Source organism: Numenius arquata, chromosome Z (assembly GCF_964106895.1).
Source record: "Numenius arquata chromosome Z, bNumArq3.hap1.1, whole genome shotgun sequence".
Classification (NCBI taxonomy): Eukaryota; Metazoa; Chordata; class Aves; order Charadriiformes; family Scolopacidae; genus Numenius; species Numenius arquata.
Window position 1 is genome coordinate 65,813,220 of NC_133616.1, and position 21,163 is coordinate 65,834,382.

The 21,163-nt window shown below is 39.1% G+C and overlaps 1 protein-coding gene across 1 annotated transcript; it reads right to left on the minus strand.

The window, feature by feature from the left end:
- Positions 1-1,309: 1,309 nt before the first annotated feature.
- On the minus strand, positions 1,310-20,559 carry FEM1C (fem-1 homolog C). The gene is made up of 3 exons (XM_074166141.1): positions 20,427-20,559; positions 19,017-19,744; positions 1,310-6,988 (listed from the first exon to the last, which is right to left on the minus strand). The coding sequence occupies exons 2-3, from the start codon at positions 19,558-19,560 to the stop codon at positions 5,679-5,681; spliced, it is 1,854 nt and encodes a 617-aa protein (XP_074022242.1). The 5' UTR covers positions 19,561-19,744; positions 20,427-20,559; the 3' UTR covers positions 1,310-5,678.
- Positions 20,560-21,163: the final 604 nt, after the last annotated feature.

A 21,163-nucleotide genomic window follows, 5' to 3' on the forward strand; every position in this document is an offset into this window, starting at 1 on the left:
ATGACTTGGTAAATCTTCAGGAGATATGACAGAAGAAACCCTTTGTGCTTCAGACAGGAACCCATGTGTCTTACGATCTGATGCGAGATGTGGTTGCCATTTACATCATAGCCTCACGCTCACTGGCTTCTGACAGGCGCCCGTAGGGACCAGAAAGCAATTATTTTTCCTCCTTTGTGTGTAATTCAACATTGTTGTCCATAACTTCCGAGTATACAAACTCTCCCCTCAATTTTCCACAATGTTGGAGATCAACTGCAAGGTAAGGCTTTGATTTGGCAGGAGGGGGAAAGGCCTTCTGCTTTTCACTGTGGATGGTATATTGCCCTCTGGATATTACGCGGGAACAAACACATGTATTGCCTTTGCCAGTTTGTACCATACACTCAGCCTCTTTTGCCCTCCTCCTGCACAGCTTGCAGCTTAGGTAACCGGCAGACACTTCTGGACAAAAACAGCTTTCAACATCTGCAACTGCAGAGGGATGAGTGATGATGTAAATGATCCTTTCCGGTTCTTCCCTCTCCTAATTAACAGAATCTATATTCAATTCATTAAAGCCATCTGTGTAACAATTATCCTGCTGTGAAAGCTCTGGATCAGTTTTCCTCATCCAGAACCTCATCTTTTTTGACACTGTTTGTTACTGATTAGGCCTAAATCTGAAATTTTAGCTCTTTGAAGTGTACGGTGCCTTTAAGTATAGGATTGTGACTACTATGCCTATCTATAAAGATTTTTTGAAATTACAATGGGAATGTTCTTCAAAGTCTTCCACTCTCTAGCTGCCTTTAAAAAGGATCTCCTCATACTTCTCTCACCCTTGGCGTATTCTATGCCTCTCTTTTTAAAAATTGTCCATGCAATAGCGAAGAGACTTCAAAAGTTTTAAGGAGAAAATTAATTTGTGCAGCTTTCTTGAAAAAGTGTCTGTTGCTTAATTCTTGCAAGGTCTCGCTAACTACTTTTATGCTATAAATCAAAACTACTATGTTTTCACAGAGTTAATAGCATGAGTAACTGCATTTTCTAGTAACTGGAGAAATAGTGTCTCCTGTATCATTTAGCTTAAACCTTTTCTTTACTATTGCTCACTACCAGAATTTAAAGGCTTGGCTGGGCAACCATTTCAGGGAAAGAGAATGAAACACGACATTTTGTTTAAGGTACAATTCTTAACGGCAGGAAGATCGAAGCCTAAAGCTGCAGCATTCACATGTAACAATTTATACTCAACAGAAACAGCAGCTTACCGACCCGTATTGCAGTAACCCTAAAGGAAACAGATATATAGACTCAGACAGGTGTTCTCCAAAACATATTTTTAATGTAATCTGTATTTGGAGCCTAAAGATAGTAAGAGCAGAGAAATACGCTTGTTATTCCTTTTTTACATTACTGTTAAAGCTAAATTACTTCACGTAAAAAAGAAACTGCAATATTTCCATACACAGAGCTAGCCCTGTATAGGAAGTCTTTGTGATAGAATGGAACACAAATACAACATTAATTAAAACCAAGTCAACAACAGCTTTTCATTCTGCCCTCACTGAGGGGACCACAGTTACTCTCACACTCAAAGCCAAGACATATCCCCATCAATATCCCCAAAATTTCCTTGAAGTATTAAATACCAGTTGACTTCATTGTAGTCACAAAAGATAGAAATTAGTGTTAAGTCTACTTACTCACGTTTATCAACATTTAAGAGTACAACAGGCATTCCACTCTATATTTCAAAGCACGAGGAAGCTATTTTAAGAGCGGTCATATCCTGCCACTGTCACCTAGCAGTTGATATAAAACTGAGGAGAGGCACATTTTTTCCTCATGAGGTTTTTATCTTTTTATAAATCCTCCTGAAAGGATTTTGCTATAGCACTCTATTCCTTTTTTTTAAGTAGTGTTTTGTAAAACTGGAAAGAGGTTAATTTTAACCAGTTGCAAAACAGTCATAGAAGAGAGCTCTTTGGGGACTTAGGAAATACACAAAATTACTTCCTGTCCAGGGACTATTGTAAAGTATATATGGAAAACTAACCACTCTTGTTGCCTTGCATTTCAGAAAGTGTCTTTACACTGCACTTAAACAGAACAGAGACACCACAGACAGCTGGAATCTTGTTACCAGCATAACTGATATAAAAATAGGAATATAATTTTAGTTTGGTAGGAAAAGCATTTAATTTTTTCTACGAGAGTACTTTTCATCTTTCTGATTGAAGTATTTCAGTTGAAACACAAGATGATTAGAAGAAAAACTGCTTTGAACATTTATCCCCTACACCAAAAAATAAAACTTCAGAGGTCTCAACAAGTAAGGAGGTATCACTGTCTTTGTCTCTAGGGAGCCATATCTGTAAACTGCTTAATCAATTTTAAAACCTGTTTCACCTCTGCAGGGCATACATTTTTTTCCACAGTGTTCTCAACAATTTTCTACGTTGGTAGCTCAGAAGCAGTAAATTTCATCAGAAAAAAAGCCCAAACAGGAAGAAAGTAGAAGAACAGGAAAAGAATGAGTTAAAAATATGACAGAAATAAAGCAATTTTTTGTGTTCTGAATGCTCTTTAGTTCTTTGTCCTTACCACAGTTTAAGTTCAGCTCAGAACACCACTGCATTTAGCATCAACATTTTTCACTAAAATAAACTTATTCCCACCTCTGAATAGTAACAAGAGTATGAATAATAAAAAAAAAATCTGGTCCAGAAAGTTGGTATCTATACAGAAGTGGAGACAAAAATGCTTTGAAGCAGGGGTTAAGGGGGGCAAAACTGCTATTACCCATTAGGACAGGCCTTAGTGGCACACACATCTCAGACAGGGACTGCTGTCCCAACTCTCCCCCTCAACCAGCAAATCCTGAACTAATCCCTAACACATTACCCAGCATAAGCTCTGTACCAGTTTGTTTTAAAATTAAGAAAAATTAAACAGGGTAAGATCAACATACAGGGCTAAGTGGAAAGTGGTATTAAATGAATGAACTCATCTGCATGGACACTGAAGTCCAAGTACCTGGCAAGGTAAGAGTTCAGCAGATGGCCTCATCACCATGAGAAATTAAATTCTGCATGGAGGCAGTAGTCTTTAGGACTGATGCACATTGATAGGTATTTAGACAGAACTAGATACCGTAAGTCAGTATGTCCTATTAAAATGGTTTGGTTTTAAAGAATTAGCTAACAGCCTTCCTTGTAGTAACTTTCACTAGATTTACATACACTAAATAGTGATATGCTTCCTCTTTTGGGAATATTTTCCATACAAAAATTTGCTAACAATTAACAATCTTTAGATTATATTTCTTGACTAATAATGTCCAACTAATTTTAAACAGGATATTTAACAGTTATAAAGACAGAAACTTAAACTAACACCACTAAAGAGCAGTACAGATTCCAGAGTATAAAACTCTAAAAATCTAAAAATCCCCTTCTCTGTGACCTATAGAAAAAGAATTATTTTTATGACTGAAAAGTATTACGTGCATCATTTCTAGCACAGTGTGATTTGTTGATTATCCCTACTTATAGAGTAGTAGAAGAGCAAAAAAATAATAAAAAAAATAATTCAAAAATCAAACTACATGTTCTCACAAATAACAACTTGGGTGGCATGTGTTTTAATCATTACAAATCAGAGAAATTCAGCCAATTGAATAGAGTTTTACTCCCATGTATTTGCAAGAGAAACTAATAGGATTTCCTCATTCTCAGAATTTCATACAATGTAGACATGGCATGGGACAAACAGGTGAAAGTTGCTTCAAAATACAGAGTCTGAGAGTGGCAATACACGAACAGCACTGCTTTTAACATACTTTTGTTTAAAAACATCCCCATATTTTTCCTAAGAATGGCAAAGCTAGTAGGCACCACGCTGTACACTAACAGGAACCCAAAAACAGCCCAAAAGCAAGGAAGAACTATTCTTATATGCTCCCAAGACATATTCTTCCTCAACTTAATTCACAAACAACAAAAATGTTCTGACATCATTTTGAAAGTGAAACTAAAAAAAAAAAAATACTAAAAGAGACCCTCCTAAAACAACATTACCTTCATCTAATTAATTTGGTGTCCAAATACCTCTATCCTGACAAAGGTCTAAATCAATTTGTTGAATTTCTGGAGCAAGAACTCCATAGGTACACTTACTGCTCACCACTGAAGTGAAACATCAAGTCAAAAATATCCAATAATGCTAGACCACTAAACTTGCAAGTAAACTGTATTCTACCCAACAGAAATTAATTTTTAAGACATTTGCAGGGCTAACGTGCCGTAATAAATTCTAATATTAATCACCAGTAAAGTGCTGAATTATATTAATTACCTGAATCGCACTCACATTTATGATCTTCATTTATAGATTTCTTATCAAGTCAAAAGAGCCCTTTCTGTTGTAAAAGCTAAGCTGTTGTGCAAATATTATAAAAATAGGTACTTTAATTAGGAGCTATATACACAATAGAACTTCCGCTTTTTGTTAAGTACAGCTGACATAGCAGAGATGAAAAATCCATGCAAGTATTTATAAAGATACTCAAAATGAAGAAAAAAAGGACACTGCTATAGAACTTCCAATACCCTGGCATACAGCCACTTACTATATTAGATGATGTCTAGATCTGGACTGATAAGCATCATGCCATCAACATGCTTTAGTTTCTTTTGTAGCTAAAGTTGATTTGTAAATTTTAAACTACAGCATACATTTGATCTATTTCTCATTAAAGTGTATCATTAAGTTTGAGGTTAAACTTTGAGCAAACTTCACATCTAGTCACATAACCAGCACAAGCAAGACATTAGTGCAAAGGGGAAGGTGTCAGTTGTACATAATGAGGACTCTTCCCCTAACTGCACAATGCAATAAAATGGTTTTCAGATTTAAAGTTCAAGTGGACTACGATGAAAAAAAGCGAGATTTTCTTCTCCCAAATTCAGGACAGATTTCCAGAGGATCAAAAGGAAAGGAACCTCAGTTACAGCAGTCAAAAAAGTCAAACCCAAGTTCGGAGAGCTGATAAGTAACTCCAAAATTTGTCATGCTATGAAGACAGCATTCTCAAAAGAGCTCCAAACAAACTGCAAAACAAAATTGGCATTTAAGTTGAAATTGGCCAAGTGCTGCATAGAAATATGCTCACACACAACAGTCATGTTTAAGCCAGTGCATAGAGAAGATAAAAGCACTTATGGTAGTTGCAACTGTTAACAAGTCCATACAACTTGTACATTTTAGCAATGAGTCCATAGAAAAAGAACAGAGTAAGAGTAGAAATGCTCAAGCAAAACCAAAAAAAAGATGACCTTCCAACTGTATAAAATCCACTTAACAGTTATAGTAAAAAGACATCAGTGGAAAATACTCAACTCAGTCCCAAACACCCAACAGGCAAATAAGACCAGAATAGACAAGCCTTTGGCAGACAATTTTAAGAGTCTAAATATGGCGTTACATTTCTAAATAATCCACAAAATATATTATATGGCATATTCATATTAAATACTGGGTAACCAACTCTGCAGATCTGATGCTAACAACGCTTTAGGCAATGAGAGCAAGATGAAGCAAGCTAAGGGAACGCTGGTGTATCACAACAGTGCTCAAGGAAAATATCATCACCAAGTCGTGCTTCAAAAACAGTGCTCTGGAACTCCACACTATCATCTATGGAGCAAAACAAAGTTCTCTAGTTTTTCAGGGATGTGCCCGGCATAGTATATGTTATGATTCACTATTACACGAGCAGCAAGACACTGCAATGTAGTATGATTTATGGGCTGGATTAAATTTTTTGCTATTTCCTTCTCATCCAGCAAATCACTAGCAGTTTGTTTATGCGAGTTTGTAGCATCGAAGTGTGAACCTGACTTGATAAGAAGATTCATGATGTCTGGGTGGTTGTTGAGTGCAGCAATGTGTAATGGACTGTTGTTATCAGAGTCTCTGACATTTACATCAGCACCACATTCCACCAGGATAGCAGTAACTTGTAGAGAGGGGAATTTACAAACTGGGTAGCGACCCACACATGTAGTATTATTGTCAACAGCAAGATGAAGTGGACTGAAGTTATTCTTCCCTCTAGGCTGAAGCTTAAGAAACTTGTAAATAGTCTGTTTCTTAAAATGCTCCTGTTCTGAGCTGCAAGGTACTTTCTCCAACAAGCAAATTAAATGCAAAATGATGGAAAGGGCTTTGTTCAGCTGTATTGGATCAGGAGAACACTGGGTTTGTTTCATGGCCCGTTCTATTTCAAGAACACTTTTGCACAGTATACCCATGAGGTCATCAAATGTGACAGTAGTACCTAGCAGGCCTTTTGCCCTATCCTGCAGCATGAAGGAGAAAAGTTCAGCAAATGACAGCAAACTGCTGGCTGTCATAGGGCTCAGCGGATCAAGATTGCTCTGCTGCATGTCCAAAGCATATTTCCATAAGTTGATGCAACGCTTGAAGTTTCCAGAGTCTGCATAGACAGCACCTCTGTATCTAATATAGTAGGATGTATCTGGGTGAGAGGGGCCAAGAATACGTTCTCTAATTAATAGCGCTTGCATTCTCATTTCATCAGGGTCTGCAATCAGATTTTCTAGCTCTTCTGAGCTGTTTACCTCTTTAGCATAATCATACGCCATAATTAGTGTTTGTGGCACAGGTTTGCTCAGGATATTAGTCCTATCGCTGTATCTCATTTCCATAGCTCGCTTCCAGTATTTCAAAGCACCAAGCAGATCTCTCTTTTTGTCCACGAATGTCGCTCCTAGAAGTTCCAGAGCATTTATGCGCTCAGCCTTACTGGTCTGTACATGCTGGGTCAGAAAGTCCACTATATTCGTGTGGCCTGTCACACTAGCTGACAGAAGGGGAGTCATTCCGTAACCATCCTTTTCCATTTTAGCACAATACTTGAGAAGCATCTTCATGATCTCCAAACTTCCAGATTCTGCACAGTCATGTAACGCAGTGTTTCCTGCAAGAGAAGAAACACAATTACCCAAATGTAATGAAATTATAGTCCAAACCCTGCCATACTAATAGTTTAAAAAAAAAATAGTTAAAAAAGTTAAAACCCCCCAAACATAATAGTTAAAAAACAGCTGTTTTGACATCTATGGACTATGAAAGACTTAGATGACAAGTCAAAATATTCAAGATCTGATTAAATATCCAGGCTGATATCCAAATCAAAATGCTTGATACTATTGTCTGAAAGAATTAAACAGGTTTTAAGGACCTTTTTGTCTCATTATTAAAAAAAAAAAAAAAAAAAAAGCCAACAAAACCCTACACAGAATTAAAACAGAATTGTCCACTACATAAAAGCCTGGGTGCAGGCAATTCCATTGTCTCAGAAGTCAACACAGTGGTGCACAAGACCAGCTGGGCCAAACACAAACTCCTCGTGGAGCTCAAGAGGAAAAAGAAATCGTATGATCTCTGGAAGCAAGGTCAGGCTTCACAGGAAGACTACAGACCTGTGGTTCATATATGCAGGGCAAAGACACAAAAGGCTAAAGCTCAGAGCTGAAACTGGCCAATGTTGTGTCAGACAAGAAGAAGGGTTTTTTAAAGTATGTTAATAGCACGAGGAGGTCCACCGATTAAAAAATAATGAGATCTGTATGAAAATTAAAGCTGGACTAACCCAACATTGGCTTTGTTTGCCTCTACGTTATACCTCTTCCTCGCTCTGTCTGCCAACCCTTTTGATTTACATGTTTTGAAGCAATGATTGTACACAACGGAAAACACAATCCATCACAACAGGCCCTTCATCTCAGCTGGAGCATTTGAGACTGCTAGTATATTCTGAAGGAGCTGGATATTTTGTCAAGCACATGTATATACCCAGACAAAATATTCTTAATGCTTTCTTAGATATTTATCCTGAAGTCCCACATATCCCTCTGCTCCTCTGGTTAGGATTCCCAAAGCCAAGAAGAAAATCATGCCTTCAATAAACAAATGCAGCCATCTATCTTGTAAATGTCTTACCATTTACATGCAGATTATTTCTCATTAGCATGACATTGCACAGTCTTTTATTTAAAGGCACTCTGGTTCTAACACCATGTGGGGAAATTTTTAGTAAGCGCTAGTGCTACTTGTTTGAAAACCTTATTAACAGAAAATTAGAAAGCAAGCATTGGACACCACAGTTAAATATGTAACTATCAGGCTTCAACTAGATGAAAATGTTGCTTAACTTCAAATATGAGCACTTTACTGGAGGAGAAGGAAAAAGATGGAGACAAACTCTCCCGGTCCTCTCCCAACATAACAAAGTCTCTTATGTGGTTGACTGCTTTTAAAATCACACAATTTAAGTCCACCTTGTTCTTTATAGTATATTATACATACTACAGATTCAGGCCCAATAACTTCTTAGGCTCCCACTAAATTAATATGTAAATTATTAACAGAAAGTTCATGTAAAATCCCTACACACACACCCCTAAGATTTCTTCCATCATTAGTCCTGCAAATTCCAGTTAACTGCCCATCAGATCATCAGTTTCTGTCACGCTGTCAGCAAGTTTACACATTCACAAATCAGACCTTCTTTTCTAAGGGTTCTCTGTCCATTCATAGTCATCAGATTTGGCTTTTAAAAGTTAAGAGAGAAGTTTCCTGAAAATTCCTCACTTGCATTTTTGGTAGGCGCTTTTTTTTTTTAATGCCAACAAGACAGCCATTTACAGTGCGCTTTGCTGTTGTATTTCTAGTCTCTGACAGAAATATGGTGCATTAGGAAACAAAGCAGTAGTCTTGAAATATTCAGCTCATGTTTGGGATAAGTATGTATTTGTAGACATACAGTCTACTGATATAAACAGCTTTCACTTATCTTCATAATCTTGAAGAAATACGTATCTTTTTTTCCAGGCTCTGAATTCCAGATTGAGCAGTTCACTTTTATACTAGACTATTTAGCTAATGAAACTCAAATCAAAAGCGTGCCTGAGATCTGCCTTATAAGCTGAACACTGTATAGAAATAAAACTAAAATGGAGGTAAAGTCTTTCTGCTAATACATTCTGACAATAACATATTGTTTATACTGCCTTAAATAGGATAAATTCAAAAGCAAAACACTTAAAGTTAGTACGTGTATACGTACATACAGAAAGAAGAGTCATACTAATTAAATATACTTCAGAAGTAGAAAATTTGTTCAACTTTCATTACGATTAGAAGAACCTGCTATAGGTTCTTCTATAAGATATCACAAATAATTTTCATATCTTCTAGGTTTTACATGTGACTTCATGGCACACATCTTCCTTCTAACAAGATATATAAAGTTGAAGAAAAAACACAAAAGCAAAATTCAGAAATATCTGGTCATAGAATCACAGAATGGTTACAGTTGGATGGGACCTTAAAGACCATCTAATTCCAACCCCCCTGCCATGGGACACTTTGGTTGCTCAAAGCCCCATCCAACCTGGCCTTCAACGCTTCCAGGGATGGGGCATCCACAACCCCTCTGGGAAACCTGTTCCAGTATCTCATCACCCTCAGGGTAAAGAATTTCTTCCTAATATCTAATCTAAATTTCCCCTCTGTCAGTTTAAAACCCCTCGTCCAATAGCTACACTCCCTGATGAAGAGTCCCTTCTCATCTCTCCTGTAGGCCCCCTTTAGGTACTGGAAGGCTGTCATAAGGTCTCCCCAGAGCCTTCTCTTCTCCAGGCTAAACAACCCCAACTCTCTCAGCCTGTCTTCATAGGAGAGGTGCTCCAGCCCTCTGATTATCCTTGTGGTCCTCTTCTGGACTCATGCCAACAGGTCCATGTCCTTCCTGTGCTGAGGACTCCAGAGCTGGACACAGTACTCCAGGTGAGGTCTCATAAGAGCAGAGTAAAGGGGCAGAATCACCTCCCACAACCTGCTGGCCATGTTTCTTTTGATGCAGCCCAGGATGCACTTGGCTTTCTGGGCTGCAAGCATCCATTGATAATCAAACCACAGTGTCTATCCTCTAAATTCAATACCCACTTCTCACCAGCAGAAGCATACACCTTAGATATCCACAATGTAGACCTCTATTCTGTGTTTTGAATTAGCAGACTATCATGTAGTAGCTTGTTTTCATCTTCTTTTGACAAGCCACCGAGACAAGAAAGCATTCATCCAGTGTTTGTGCAAGTTTTGATATGGAGAAAAAGAAGTATGCATGGTCTGTTTAGATGACAATTTTCTCATAAGCACTGGGCATTTTGCCTTGGTTTCCCCAGTCACAGGATCCCAATCACCTCCTCCTTGCTCTCTCTCTTCTAATCTTTCACTTTTCAAAACTTTACATGTAAGTTGCTCTGCTGCTTCTTCCTCAAAACTTATTTGTGGACCACCTGAAGAAGAACCAACAGCACATTTCATGGCCTCTTTATAGCTCTCAATTCCAGCAACCAGAACAACAGTGGTATGAAGGACCAGCAGTTATTCAGGACAAAGTGAGTCTCAATCCAGGCTCATCAGATACCAAAATTTAGCTGACACACTAATCAAATTCATACAAAAGATGTGTCTAAAGTTATTTTCAAAAGCATATGACTCAAGTTTAACAGGTGTTTGCAATTATAGCTGAACTATGAACATATTTTGTCCCTCAACCAGTATTTTAAGTGCCAGTTCCAAACATTTAAAAAAAAATAAAAACACCACAGAAAATATTAGTTTCTTTCATTAACAGACAGTGAACTTGACTTGCAAAATGTTCCTTTCCTGAAACACTTCTAAATAGCAAATGATAGTAAAATCACCGGCCGCTAACAAGTAAGCCGAGGAAGACACCCTGACACAAAGTGACAACTGAAACTGTTAGATCAAGATTCACAAAGCTAAATCAGTTCATCCAATGGCAAGTGATTTTTAATTTTTAATACGTTAGACATTTTTATCACCAATAGAGACCATTAAGTCAGCCACAGATCTGGCCACACTACAGTCTCTACAAAGATCAACAAAAATTTCCAATCACAGGAACAGAGATTTAACCAAATATATGTGGTTTGGCGAATTTGGCACACATCGTTTGTCAACTATAATGCCCTCTGTCCTTTTCACACATCATAGACCAGAAAACTGTCGATACCTCAATATTGATGAGCATGAGACCTTTAAATTCCCAAGACAGGAATGTGTCAAAAGCAGATAAATACACAAACTTGCCAATACACATATATTGTATAAGTCTTCTTGCTATACTGGAGAAAGTTGAGTTAAAATGTAACTACAGGAGTCAACCCAGAACTGAAGACTGGCTGGTTCCTCAGACACTTCTGCACTCGGCGATGAAGGCAAAACCAGATGCGTCTGGGTGTTGGCTGAGCCTCCAGTTAATACAGCCATTTCAGGGAGTATTCAAGTCCGTGTTCTGTCCCTTACAGCAGAGCTTCGAAACACTGGATTTGGCACCTATTTTCTACCTTCAAGTCAACATTTTAAGATACTTAAAAAGTCATAACATAAAAGTATATTAAAGGCAAAGAAACCAAAAGGTATTAGTAACACCAAAGTTCTTACTATTGCTTCACAACTACCAATATACATTTTGCTGACTTTGACAATGACCAATGGCAGCTCTTCATATTACACATTCTAGATCCATCATCATATAACGCTGCTTTTGACACTCTCTTAGCGATTGCCAGGCTTATATGCTATGACACATTAATACTGAAAAAGATCCATGCAAATTAAGCTTCGCCATTGTCTGGGTAAATTCAAGTCCAATCTAGCAGTCTGTATGTCATTAATTTACAATGCAGCTATGCAGAACATGTGGAAATATGCTTAAGACTCCAAGGAATTTCACTACTCTGTCCAACTCGGTATCATTCACTTTTAAAAAATTGGGTGTTTTATTCGTATTACAATTACTGACTTAAGTTTAAACAGCTGTTACTGACAACATATCAGAAGCACTGTAATTTTTTAGCTAGTTATATTGTAGTAGCCCTTAAGAGTTAAAACAACCACAGTTATTTTAAGCCAGGTACAAACCAATAAAGGAAGGCCATCACCACTAATTTTCAGTGGCTGCACCTCACTTCAGTTTGACTGGATGGTACAGGTACAGCAGTGGGAAGGATACATGGTAAAAACCCCAGTTTCTATAGACTGAAAATGGGCATGGGTAGACAGAGCTGCCAACTTCAAAAACCATAAACCCCAACCTTAAGAAATAACAAGTGTAACAGCTGTCTACACCTGTTTAACTAGTATCAAGTGCTAAAATTGAGGAAGAACTTGAAAGTGAACATGGCAGTGGCTTTAATACGTAATTCAAAGTTTATGTTCCACATATTGGCCAGGAATTGAACAGTTCAAATATGTATAGCATTATTCTGCTTAGTTATAACCATTATTCTGTGAATTAACTCATCCGTTTCAAAACCCCTATATTGTCTATAGTGACAGGAATAAACAGTGGCTGAACATAGTTCAGCAGTTAATTCAATTTTTGTAACATCATTTATTCAGTAACAAACTAAAAGTCAACATTATATGTACTACTGTAGTAAAGAGGAGAAAGGCTGAAAATAAGCAAAAGTAATTTGAAAGTCATTCCCTTTGATAAGCAGTTTTCCAAGTGACACACACAAAGATGATGGTCAAATCAAAGTATTTTTTTAAAGGTGTGAACAATTATTTCAAAATGAATTTCACTAAATTTTCTTAATCCAATTTTAATTCCAAAATGTTCTGCAGGAATTTAATCACGTATAGAAGACAGCTAATATTACAACAACATGAAAGGTTCATCATTCTTCTACAGAAACAAAATTGTACTGGAAATGTTTTGGTAGTCATAGTACTTCTCTGCTAGAAGGTAAGTGCCACTACACTGTACTGCTAACACTGCTTACAAACCATTTTTATCTGTATAAAGCTTTACTATTCACATTATCTAATAACTTCCTCTACGTAAAAACAGCAACAAAGAAACGGAATAACCCCACCTCCAGTCCTTCCAAATCTTGCAAAAACAAATTAAGGAAAAAGGTATGATCAGTTGACACCACAGCTGCATGTTTTATTCTTTTGTTACAGTCCTCCATTAAAAGTGGTATGAACGTTACATATCACAGAACTGATTCTCTAACTATCTCGTGTTACCAAAAGCTTATCAGAGTGGGGGGTGGGCATTTAAATTCATAACGAGGCCATGTCTTTCTATGTCAGAAGCAAGTAATCCCCAAAATAGACTGGTAGCTTGTGACATGGGAATGAAAGAAAATGAAGCAATGACACAGAAAGTGATTTGACTTGATTTGCAACCAATTAAGTACATCCACTTCCTAATACTTACAAAACGCTTGATCAAATTTCTGGGTAACAAAACTTACATTAAAATTTAGTATCAATCTGATTTCATATCCAAGATCTTTAAATATAAGAGAAAAAAAGATTTAATTTAAATGTCTGGCCACTATGTAAAATAAACTGTGTACTTATTTTTGCAGCCTTACAGATGAAATCAATCACTTTTAAAGTGAAATTGCTCATGTAACTGATATTTTTCTAACAGAGCACTTGAAGCACTTGAGTCTTCCAACAGTTTTACTGATTTAAAAAAAAAAACAACAAACCTATTGCTACATATATACAAAGGCAGTGCATAAGAAAACTGAAGAAAAATACATCCCTACGCTTAGTATGCATGACAAAGAAACACTAAAGGTATGTCTTCTCTTTAAGAAGAAATTAAGTAAAAATTGCACAGAACTGCTAATTTCAACAAGTTATTTTAATATAGCTTACATATTCCGTAATGGAGTAATTGTTCTCTTGCTCACCAAAGCACTTCATGAGAACTTGTACTATCAAGATTACCAATAAAAAGTACACTGTTAATCATTTAAGTTCAACATAAACTCCTTTCTAGTTGAAATTCAGTAATTTATTCCTTTAAACTGCATCTTCCTTATTTTATTTACAGACATTCCTACTGAAGTTCACTTTCCACATAGCGTCACACACAAAATATCTACAAAATGCAGTGCACTGTGCCATGTAATACCAACCAAAAAAGGAAAAAAAAACAACCAACCAAACAAGAAAAGGACACAGAACACTTTTAGAGCAAGGGTTTATTCACAAAGGGAAAAAAAGAAGAGGGGGGAAAAAAAAAAGAGAGCTTTGTTTTGTTTTGGTTTTTTTGTCCAGTGTTTCCCCACCACCAATGAATCTTGGCAAGCAGATAAGACAAAAAAACCTCAGAACAAACCTGTCAGACTCCTTAATGTTTATTGCAAAAGAAAATTAATTATTTTTAGCACATATTAAACCACACTGATCATAGAGTAAAGAGTGTGAATCTCTCTAATCCCCTTATTTCTGGGTCTGCCAAGTTTGTAAAACACTTTTTTTCCCTTACCAGTGGATTTGAGTGTTACACTTTCCAGTACCTCACGTAAATGACAATACTGAAATAGCACTACTATCTGTGTAACCTTGATACAGTACCCACAGAGATTGAGGTCTTCTATACTTTCCAAAGTGAGGAAGCAAAGTCAACAAGCCTCGTCCTCCATATTGTTTTACAAACCTATTCTAATCAGACACTGTGCCAGTGGAATCTAAGAATAATGAGATTTTGAATCAGAGTGTTATTTTGCGTTTTCAAAATATGTGAGTCCCTCCAACTGCTGCAACAGTATGGAGGACCATAAATGACACAGAATAAGGGCTTGCAACCATACATTCCTGCACAGATCTCAAGAGACACCTAAACGAATGCCTACTCCATCAGTTCTTACAAAATCTTCTAATACTCAAGAGGAGGAAAATTAGTCTTCTGGCTAGCAGATGAGTTTGCTAACAACAGAAGAGACAGAGTTAGTGAAGACCACTAGTAAAATCCACAAATATCCCCTTGAAGAGAAAGAGACCACATACCAAGCAGCTGAGCAATGGAAAGACTTACAAGCCATGTTCAGAAAAAGAACATCTGCCTTTCAAGTAGGTATTTTGGAAAAGAGTCTTTATTCCCTGCACCATTACATTCAGCTCATCCTGGCTACCAGTACCTATAATTTAACTCATTAATTGCAGAAAGGAAAGGAAAGGAATGAATCTCCATTATTGCAGCAAGTCTGGCAGAGGAGAATAAAGCATAACATAATTTATCAAAATGTCCACTGCAAATTTTCAAAATGCAAGACCCAAGTGTTCTGTCTGAAGTTAGCACAGAAGTATATGTTCCCTTTAAAATTATCTGCATGAAAAAGAATTTTATTGGGGCAATTATATGACATTTTATTTTAAATACCAAATCCAACCAACAGCCCCCAAGAGAGCCCAAATCTGTAATCTGAAGACCCAAAGACTTCAACCACTTGAACTACAAGAGTAAGCACTTCCCTCCCCACACATAGCAGCCAAATGACGACTTGCACAGAAAGACAACAGTGAAACAGTATTGAAGAACCCAGAGGTCTGTTCTGAAAATGGCAAGGGAGCACCACTCTAACAACAGATCACTGGCAGGCTTTGCAATGCAGCAGAACAGAAAACTGCATAAAGCCGAAACACTGAAAACATCCTTCTCATCCAGCACAAAGGTAGGTATGTGCTTCACTTCAGGGTTAGTTCTAAGGTTCTACCGCCTCCTGAAAACTCAAGAGTACTGCCACTCTAGCACTATCCACACTGTTCCTCCTTTTAAGAGCAGCATAAACGCTTTCAGATCTTCAAGAAGTTTTTTTGTTTTGTTTTTGGAAACAAACAAACAACTTACCATTTGAGGCATTGTTATATACCAGTGAAACTTACTAAGCTTTGTTATTTTTAATCTGCAGCTCCTTAAACCAGGTGTAATATAATGGAGAAGCTGCTGAATTAGGAAGACAATGGTGAATTAACTCACTTTCTAAGTGTCACTTTGGCTGGTTTTTGATTTTCTACCAAAAAAAAAAAAAAAAAAAAAAAAAGATGATATCTTTGCTGTTTTCCACAATTCTAAGAGAAAAAAGCCCACCCTTCTTACCGCAGCTGCCAATTTGCCCCCTTCACTAACACTGTTCACATAATATAAAAAGTTTTTTAAAGTCAGAACCACTGGCCATCTTTCACAGTATACCATTTACCTGCCCCAGACTTCTTGTTACCTCCTTCTTCACCACCATCTCCTGTGAGACAGCGCCAGACCTACACTTTACCTGGGTGTAGCATCTTATCTGACTCAGACTCTGAAGTCTTTAGGAACATCCTAATAATTTCCTAGCTGTACTTTTGCCCTTCCACAGCTGTCTTTCAAGAACCTCTGCATTCTGAATTTCTGTAGTCCAAAACACAGTTGCAGGATTCTGCCTGTATTTAGAAGCAGGATTTCACCATGTTTTCACCTGCTCTTTCATACCCTGCCTCATTTGCCATCCTGACTTCTAGATGCCTGTGAACTTCGCTGTTTTCTCATCTCAAAGTATTTGTATTTTTCCCTGGAACTTTCAACACTTCAAAACATTTTTGTACCTTTCCAATCTCTAGATTTTCCTGGCTTTTGAAATATGAATAAAGTTCTACTTTGCAATATGAAAATACAGTGGAAAACCACAAGGAACAGTTCAAATAATTTCATGGTTTTAAGAGTAATATCTGGAAAAGAATCTATAATCTCCCACAACAGCACCTCCACTTAAATATTTTTGTTCTTTTGAGAAGCACTGTAATTTTAAATGCAGCAAAATCTACAATAACTAAAGCTTTTACATCTTTCACAGAACAGTAGCTTCTCCATACATGGTCCAGGAAGGAGACTACAAAAAATAGTTCAGATACAAGGATAGCAACAACTTCTACTATTCAAGAGCAGAGCACTCAGGTTCTCTGTATCTTCCTAGTGTAAGTGCAGACACACTGTCACCTGTTGACTACACAGCAGGGAGCCATAGAAACTGAAAATAATAGACTTTGAGGTGCAACATGCCGATGTAAAATGAATCCTGTTGGAAATACTACTTTTGAAATTAATAACTACTGAGCATTCTTGCATAGCAAAGCTCAGAAGGTTGGTTGTTGAGCCTCGTCACTACAATATCCACACTATTGAAGTACTTAGGGCTACCAGTTTTTCTCAGTTCTACCCTTCCACAGCTTATTTTCACTTTTAGGGTTTATAGTACTTCCTCTTCCTTTACCTCATCACTGCTTATTAAATAACTTCAGAGTTCAAACTGTTCTAAGATGCCAAAAAGTATGCTTGTGTCATATCAGAGCAGATTTCCACACACAAAAAGGAATGCTGTACTTGACCAATAACTGATAAATATTATGTACACACATTCATCTGTACACATGGCAGTTCAAAGCATAAAATGAATTTTCATGAGCTAAAATATATCCAAACCCACTTTTTTTTTTAAACTGAATTTAAATAAGGACTGATTATACCTTGTGAAGCTTTGCTCATGTGCCTAGTTGCAAGTCACATAGAAACTAAACGAAGCAGAGAGAGGAAGGAATTAAGATAATAGCGGAACTGAGACCACTGAGAAAATCCTTGGCTGTCACCTAGTCATTTAAACAAAGACAAATAGTAGTAACGCACCAGTAAAGCAAATAATAAGGACCAGTAAAGTAAAGCCTACTCCACCAACACAAAATGAGGGGGGAAAAAGAGCTGCAGAGATACATCTTTTCCCCTGTTACATCAGAGATTTAATAGCGCTGCTCTGTTCATACCCATCATATGAAGGGATTGGTTTAAAACTAAAAAACAATACACACTTTATATTTAGCTTGTTATTCCAAGAACCCTCTCTAGAAAAATGACATTTTTATCCTATCACAAGTCCATGATGATTCATAAGCAACCTTAAATCCTTACAAAGAAAGATTTATTTTGCTCTGCCCACCTCTGTGACAAATCTGTAGTTTAGCTTTCTTTACATTAAACCCACATATCTGCATGATTTGCTGAAAAATGGCATATTTAACTGAGCAGCTTTTCCAAAGATTACTCTCATATTTGGCATTTACCAGTATCATACAATAATCTAGACACAAAGTACACTTTAAGAAGAAATAACTGTATAGTATCATGTTACAAATGTAATTAGCCAGAAGTAGGCAGTGGAAGTACTATGCTACAAAAAGGTTTATTAGCAGATTAGTAATATATATATATAAAAAATAAGCTGCTGAAACACAATCCTGGCTCAGTGAGATAAAAATTCATTGTTAACTTGCAATAATTGGTATGCTTTTCAGGCCAATATCAAACTCACATACAAATTTGAGATGTAATAAAAAAAAACAGTGGCTAAACCAAGAGGTCCACATAATTATGATCACAGCAAAAACAACAGAAATCTTCACTTTGAACGGTAACACCAGGTTAAGTGCAAACAGGGGCAAAGAGATGCCCTTCGTGATCTGTGCACCACTGGAAGCCCTTCTGTTGTGATCACGGTCACCTGCAGCTTCGTTTCTTTAATTGTAGTGTAAGATTTTGTTTACTAACACTATAAAAAAGGTCCAAAATTATCCAAGAAGTCAGAGGGAGAGAAGGGTGAAAAGCAAAGTGGTTATTAATTTCTAATGTAGAAAAGAATTTTTCTCCTTTATGCATCTTTCCTTGTACTAGCCTTACTGACACGGGTCAGTTTTACGTGCAGCATATTTGGTCTGTTAAGAAACAGTATGAAAAACAATACACGCTCATATATTTGAATGTGTTGCTACACCAACCTACTATAGAGTTCTCAGCAAGTTTATTAGCTTTTCACATATGCATAAATGAGATATTTCATATGTCTATGTTTTTTTAAGAATTATGGGTTTAAGATTAAAATATATCCACTTAGGATGAAATTATACAACCCATGTTAACATAGGAGTACACTGGAAAAAAACACTACCACAGTGAAAATATAGCTAATCCACTTTATGAGACTAGAAGAATATTTTTGGATGTCAGCTTTCTAAAGACCAGCAAACGATCAATTTTACCCCTACTTAACCCAAGAAAAGTGAAAAAATTAACCTACCTTTAACGCTTTTTCTGTTAACATCAGCTCCCTTTTCAAGTAAATACTGAGCAATTTCTTTGTGGCCTTTGTAACATGAGATCATCAGGCATGTATGCCCATGACGGTTTGATACTTCCAGGTCTGCTTTGTGCTCCACAAGGTATTTCACTATTTCCAGGTGACCATCAAAACAGGCAGCTCTAAGTGGCGTTGAATTTGTCAATGTTGTATTGTTGACAGATGCACCATGATCTAACAGACACTGAACCACCTTCAAGTGGCCAGCAGCTGATGCTGCCCATAATGGCGGAGCCCCCTCAATGGTCTCACCATCAAAATTCACCGAACCACCAACTTCTATTGACGCAGAGCAATGGTCCAACAAGTATTCCACCATGTCAAGGTGACCATAACGGGCTGCCATCAGAAGTGGTGTGGCACCATTGGTTTTCTCTGACATCAGAAGGGCTACCTCTTCTCTTGTTTTGCTTGCCAGTAACTTCGAAAGGAGCCGCAGCTTGCCATCACGAGCTGCATTGAACACCGCTGTCTTTAGATCCATTTAGTCTGTACCTTTCTGCTTCTTGAAGGATACACGCCTGCCTTTCTCAGTCAAAAGCTTACTGGAAACGCACAGCCCAAACAGAATGTCCCCAGCTTCTTCTCAGATCAGCTTCACCCAGACGGGACAACATGGAGACTCTCAGCAGGGTCCTGACAAAGCACAGGCTGTGCTTGCTATAAATCTGAAAGAGAAAGAATTCTGGATGTTTTCACCTCCTACTTCGCGAACGAGTAGCCGCAATTGTTATTTTTCTACAGCTATACCCAAACAACTCGCTGCTGCGGTGCGCCGACGTCCAGCTGCCTTCTTTGGGACCCCCCGGGCTGCGCGGTGCCCCCTGAGAAAAGCTGCTGGGGGGGGGGGGGGAGGAGGGAGGGGGGGTGGTAGGAGGGGGGAGAGAGGGGGCTGATCCTACCAGCGTGTTATCCATACCAGCCGCAGAAAAATTCTCTTCTCGCCTACAGCGTTACGAGCCGTACCCCCGACTGGTTTTGAGGCGCAGCCTAAGGAAAGAGCCCCCTCAACCCCTCTCCACCACCCACCCCACCCCTTCCCCGGCCCGCTCCCCCAACGAGACACGCACCGCACGGGGGAAAACCAGGCGGGAAAGGCGATACACGACCCGGCCGCCGGGCTTCGGCCGAGTCTCAGGCTTTCAGGAGAGCCTGAGCCTGCCCGTTACCTCACGACCACCCTCAGTCCGCCCTGAGGCCTGCCGCCCCCCCAGCCCAGCCAGACCCAGCCCCCTCCCCCACCCTCCCTCCCCTCAGGGCCCCTAACCCGCTCCTGGCTCCCTCACGGCCCGCCCCGGCCTCCCCGCCCGCCCGGAGCCGGCCAGAAAGGGCCACCGGGCTACACGTTACCTTCCCGGGGCGCGATCGGCCCCTTCCCGCCGCAGCCGGCCTCACAGGAAAGCGCCTGCTGCCGCCGCCCCCCGCGCCCCGTCCAGCTCCTCCATGACAGACGGACCCCGCCACCCAGAACCGGCCCTGCGCCCCGGGCGCGGCGCGGCGCAGCCTGCTGGGCGCGGCCGGGACCAATCAGAGAAGGGCGCGGGCGCCCGCCAGCCACTCGCAGCGGGGGTTGGGGGCGGGACTACGCCGCCGCTCAAGGGCGGCGGAGAGTGGGGCGGTGGGCCGCTAGGGGGCGGCCTAGGGCCCCCCCCCGGCACCGCACCGCACCGCAGCGCGCCGCGCAGCACCCCGCTACAGTGCAGCGGGGGTGTGGGGGGGGTGTGTCTTGGGGCTTGTTCCGAAGGTCGGAGCTGGTTGTGTTTCCCCTCCCCTACCCCTACGCGACGAATCCTTGAGGCAAAAGATACCCTATGTATATGCCTCATTAATTAATCAATTTTGGGTGAAAAACCCGATTTTTTTGCCGGGGAATGGAGCTTCTGTCACAACCAGGCATGTTGTCTGCAAGCCTCGGAAAGGAGGGGCATCCTGTGAAGAAACAAACTTGGATAAGACCCGTGGGCAGTAATTTGGACATCAATTTGCAATGCAATCCAGTAGCCACCCCCCAACACACATCCCCTCCCTCCCACCCCCCAAGTAGAAAATAAAGTTCAATTTGTGAATTTATGTACACAAGCAATATG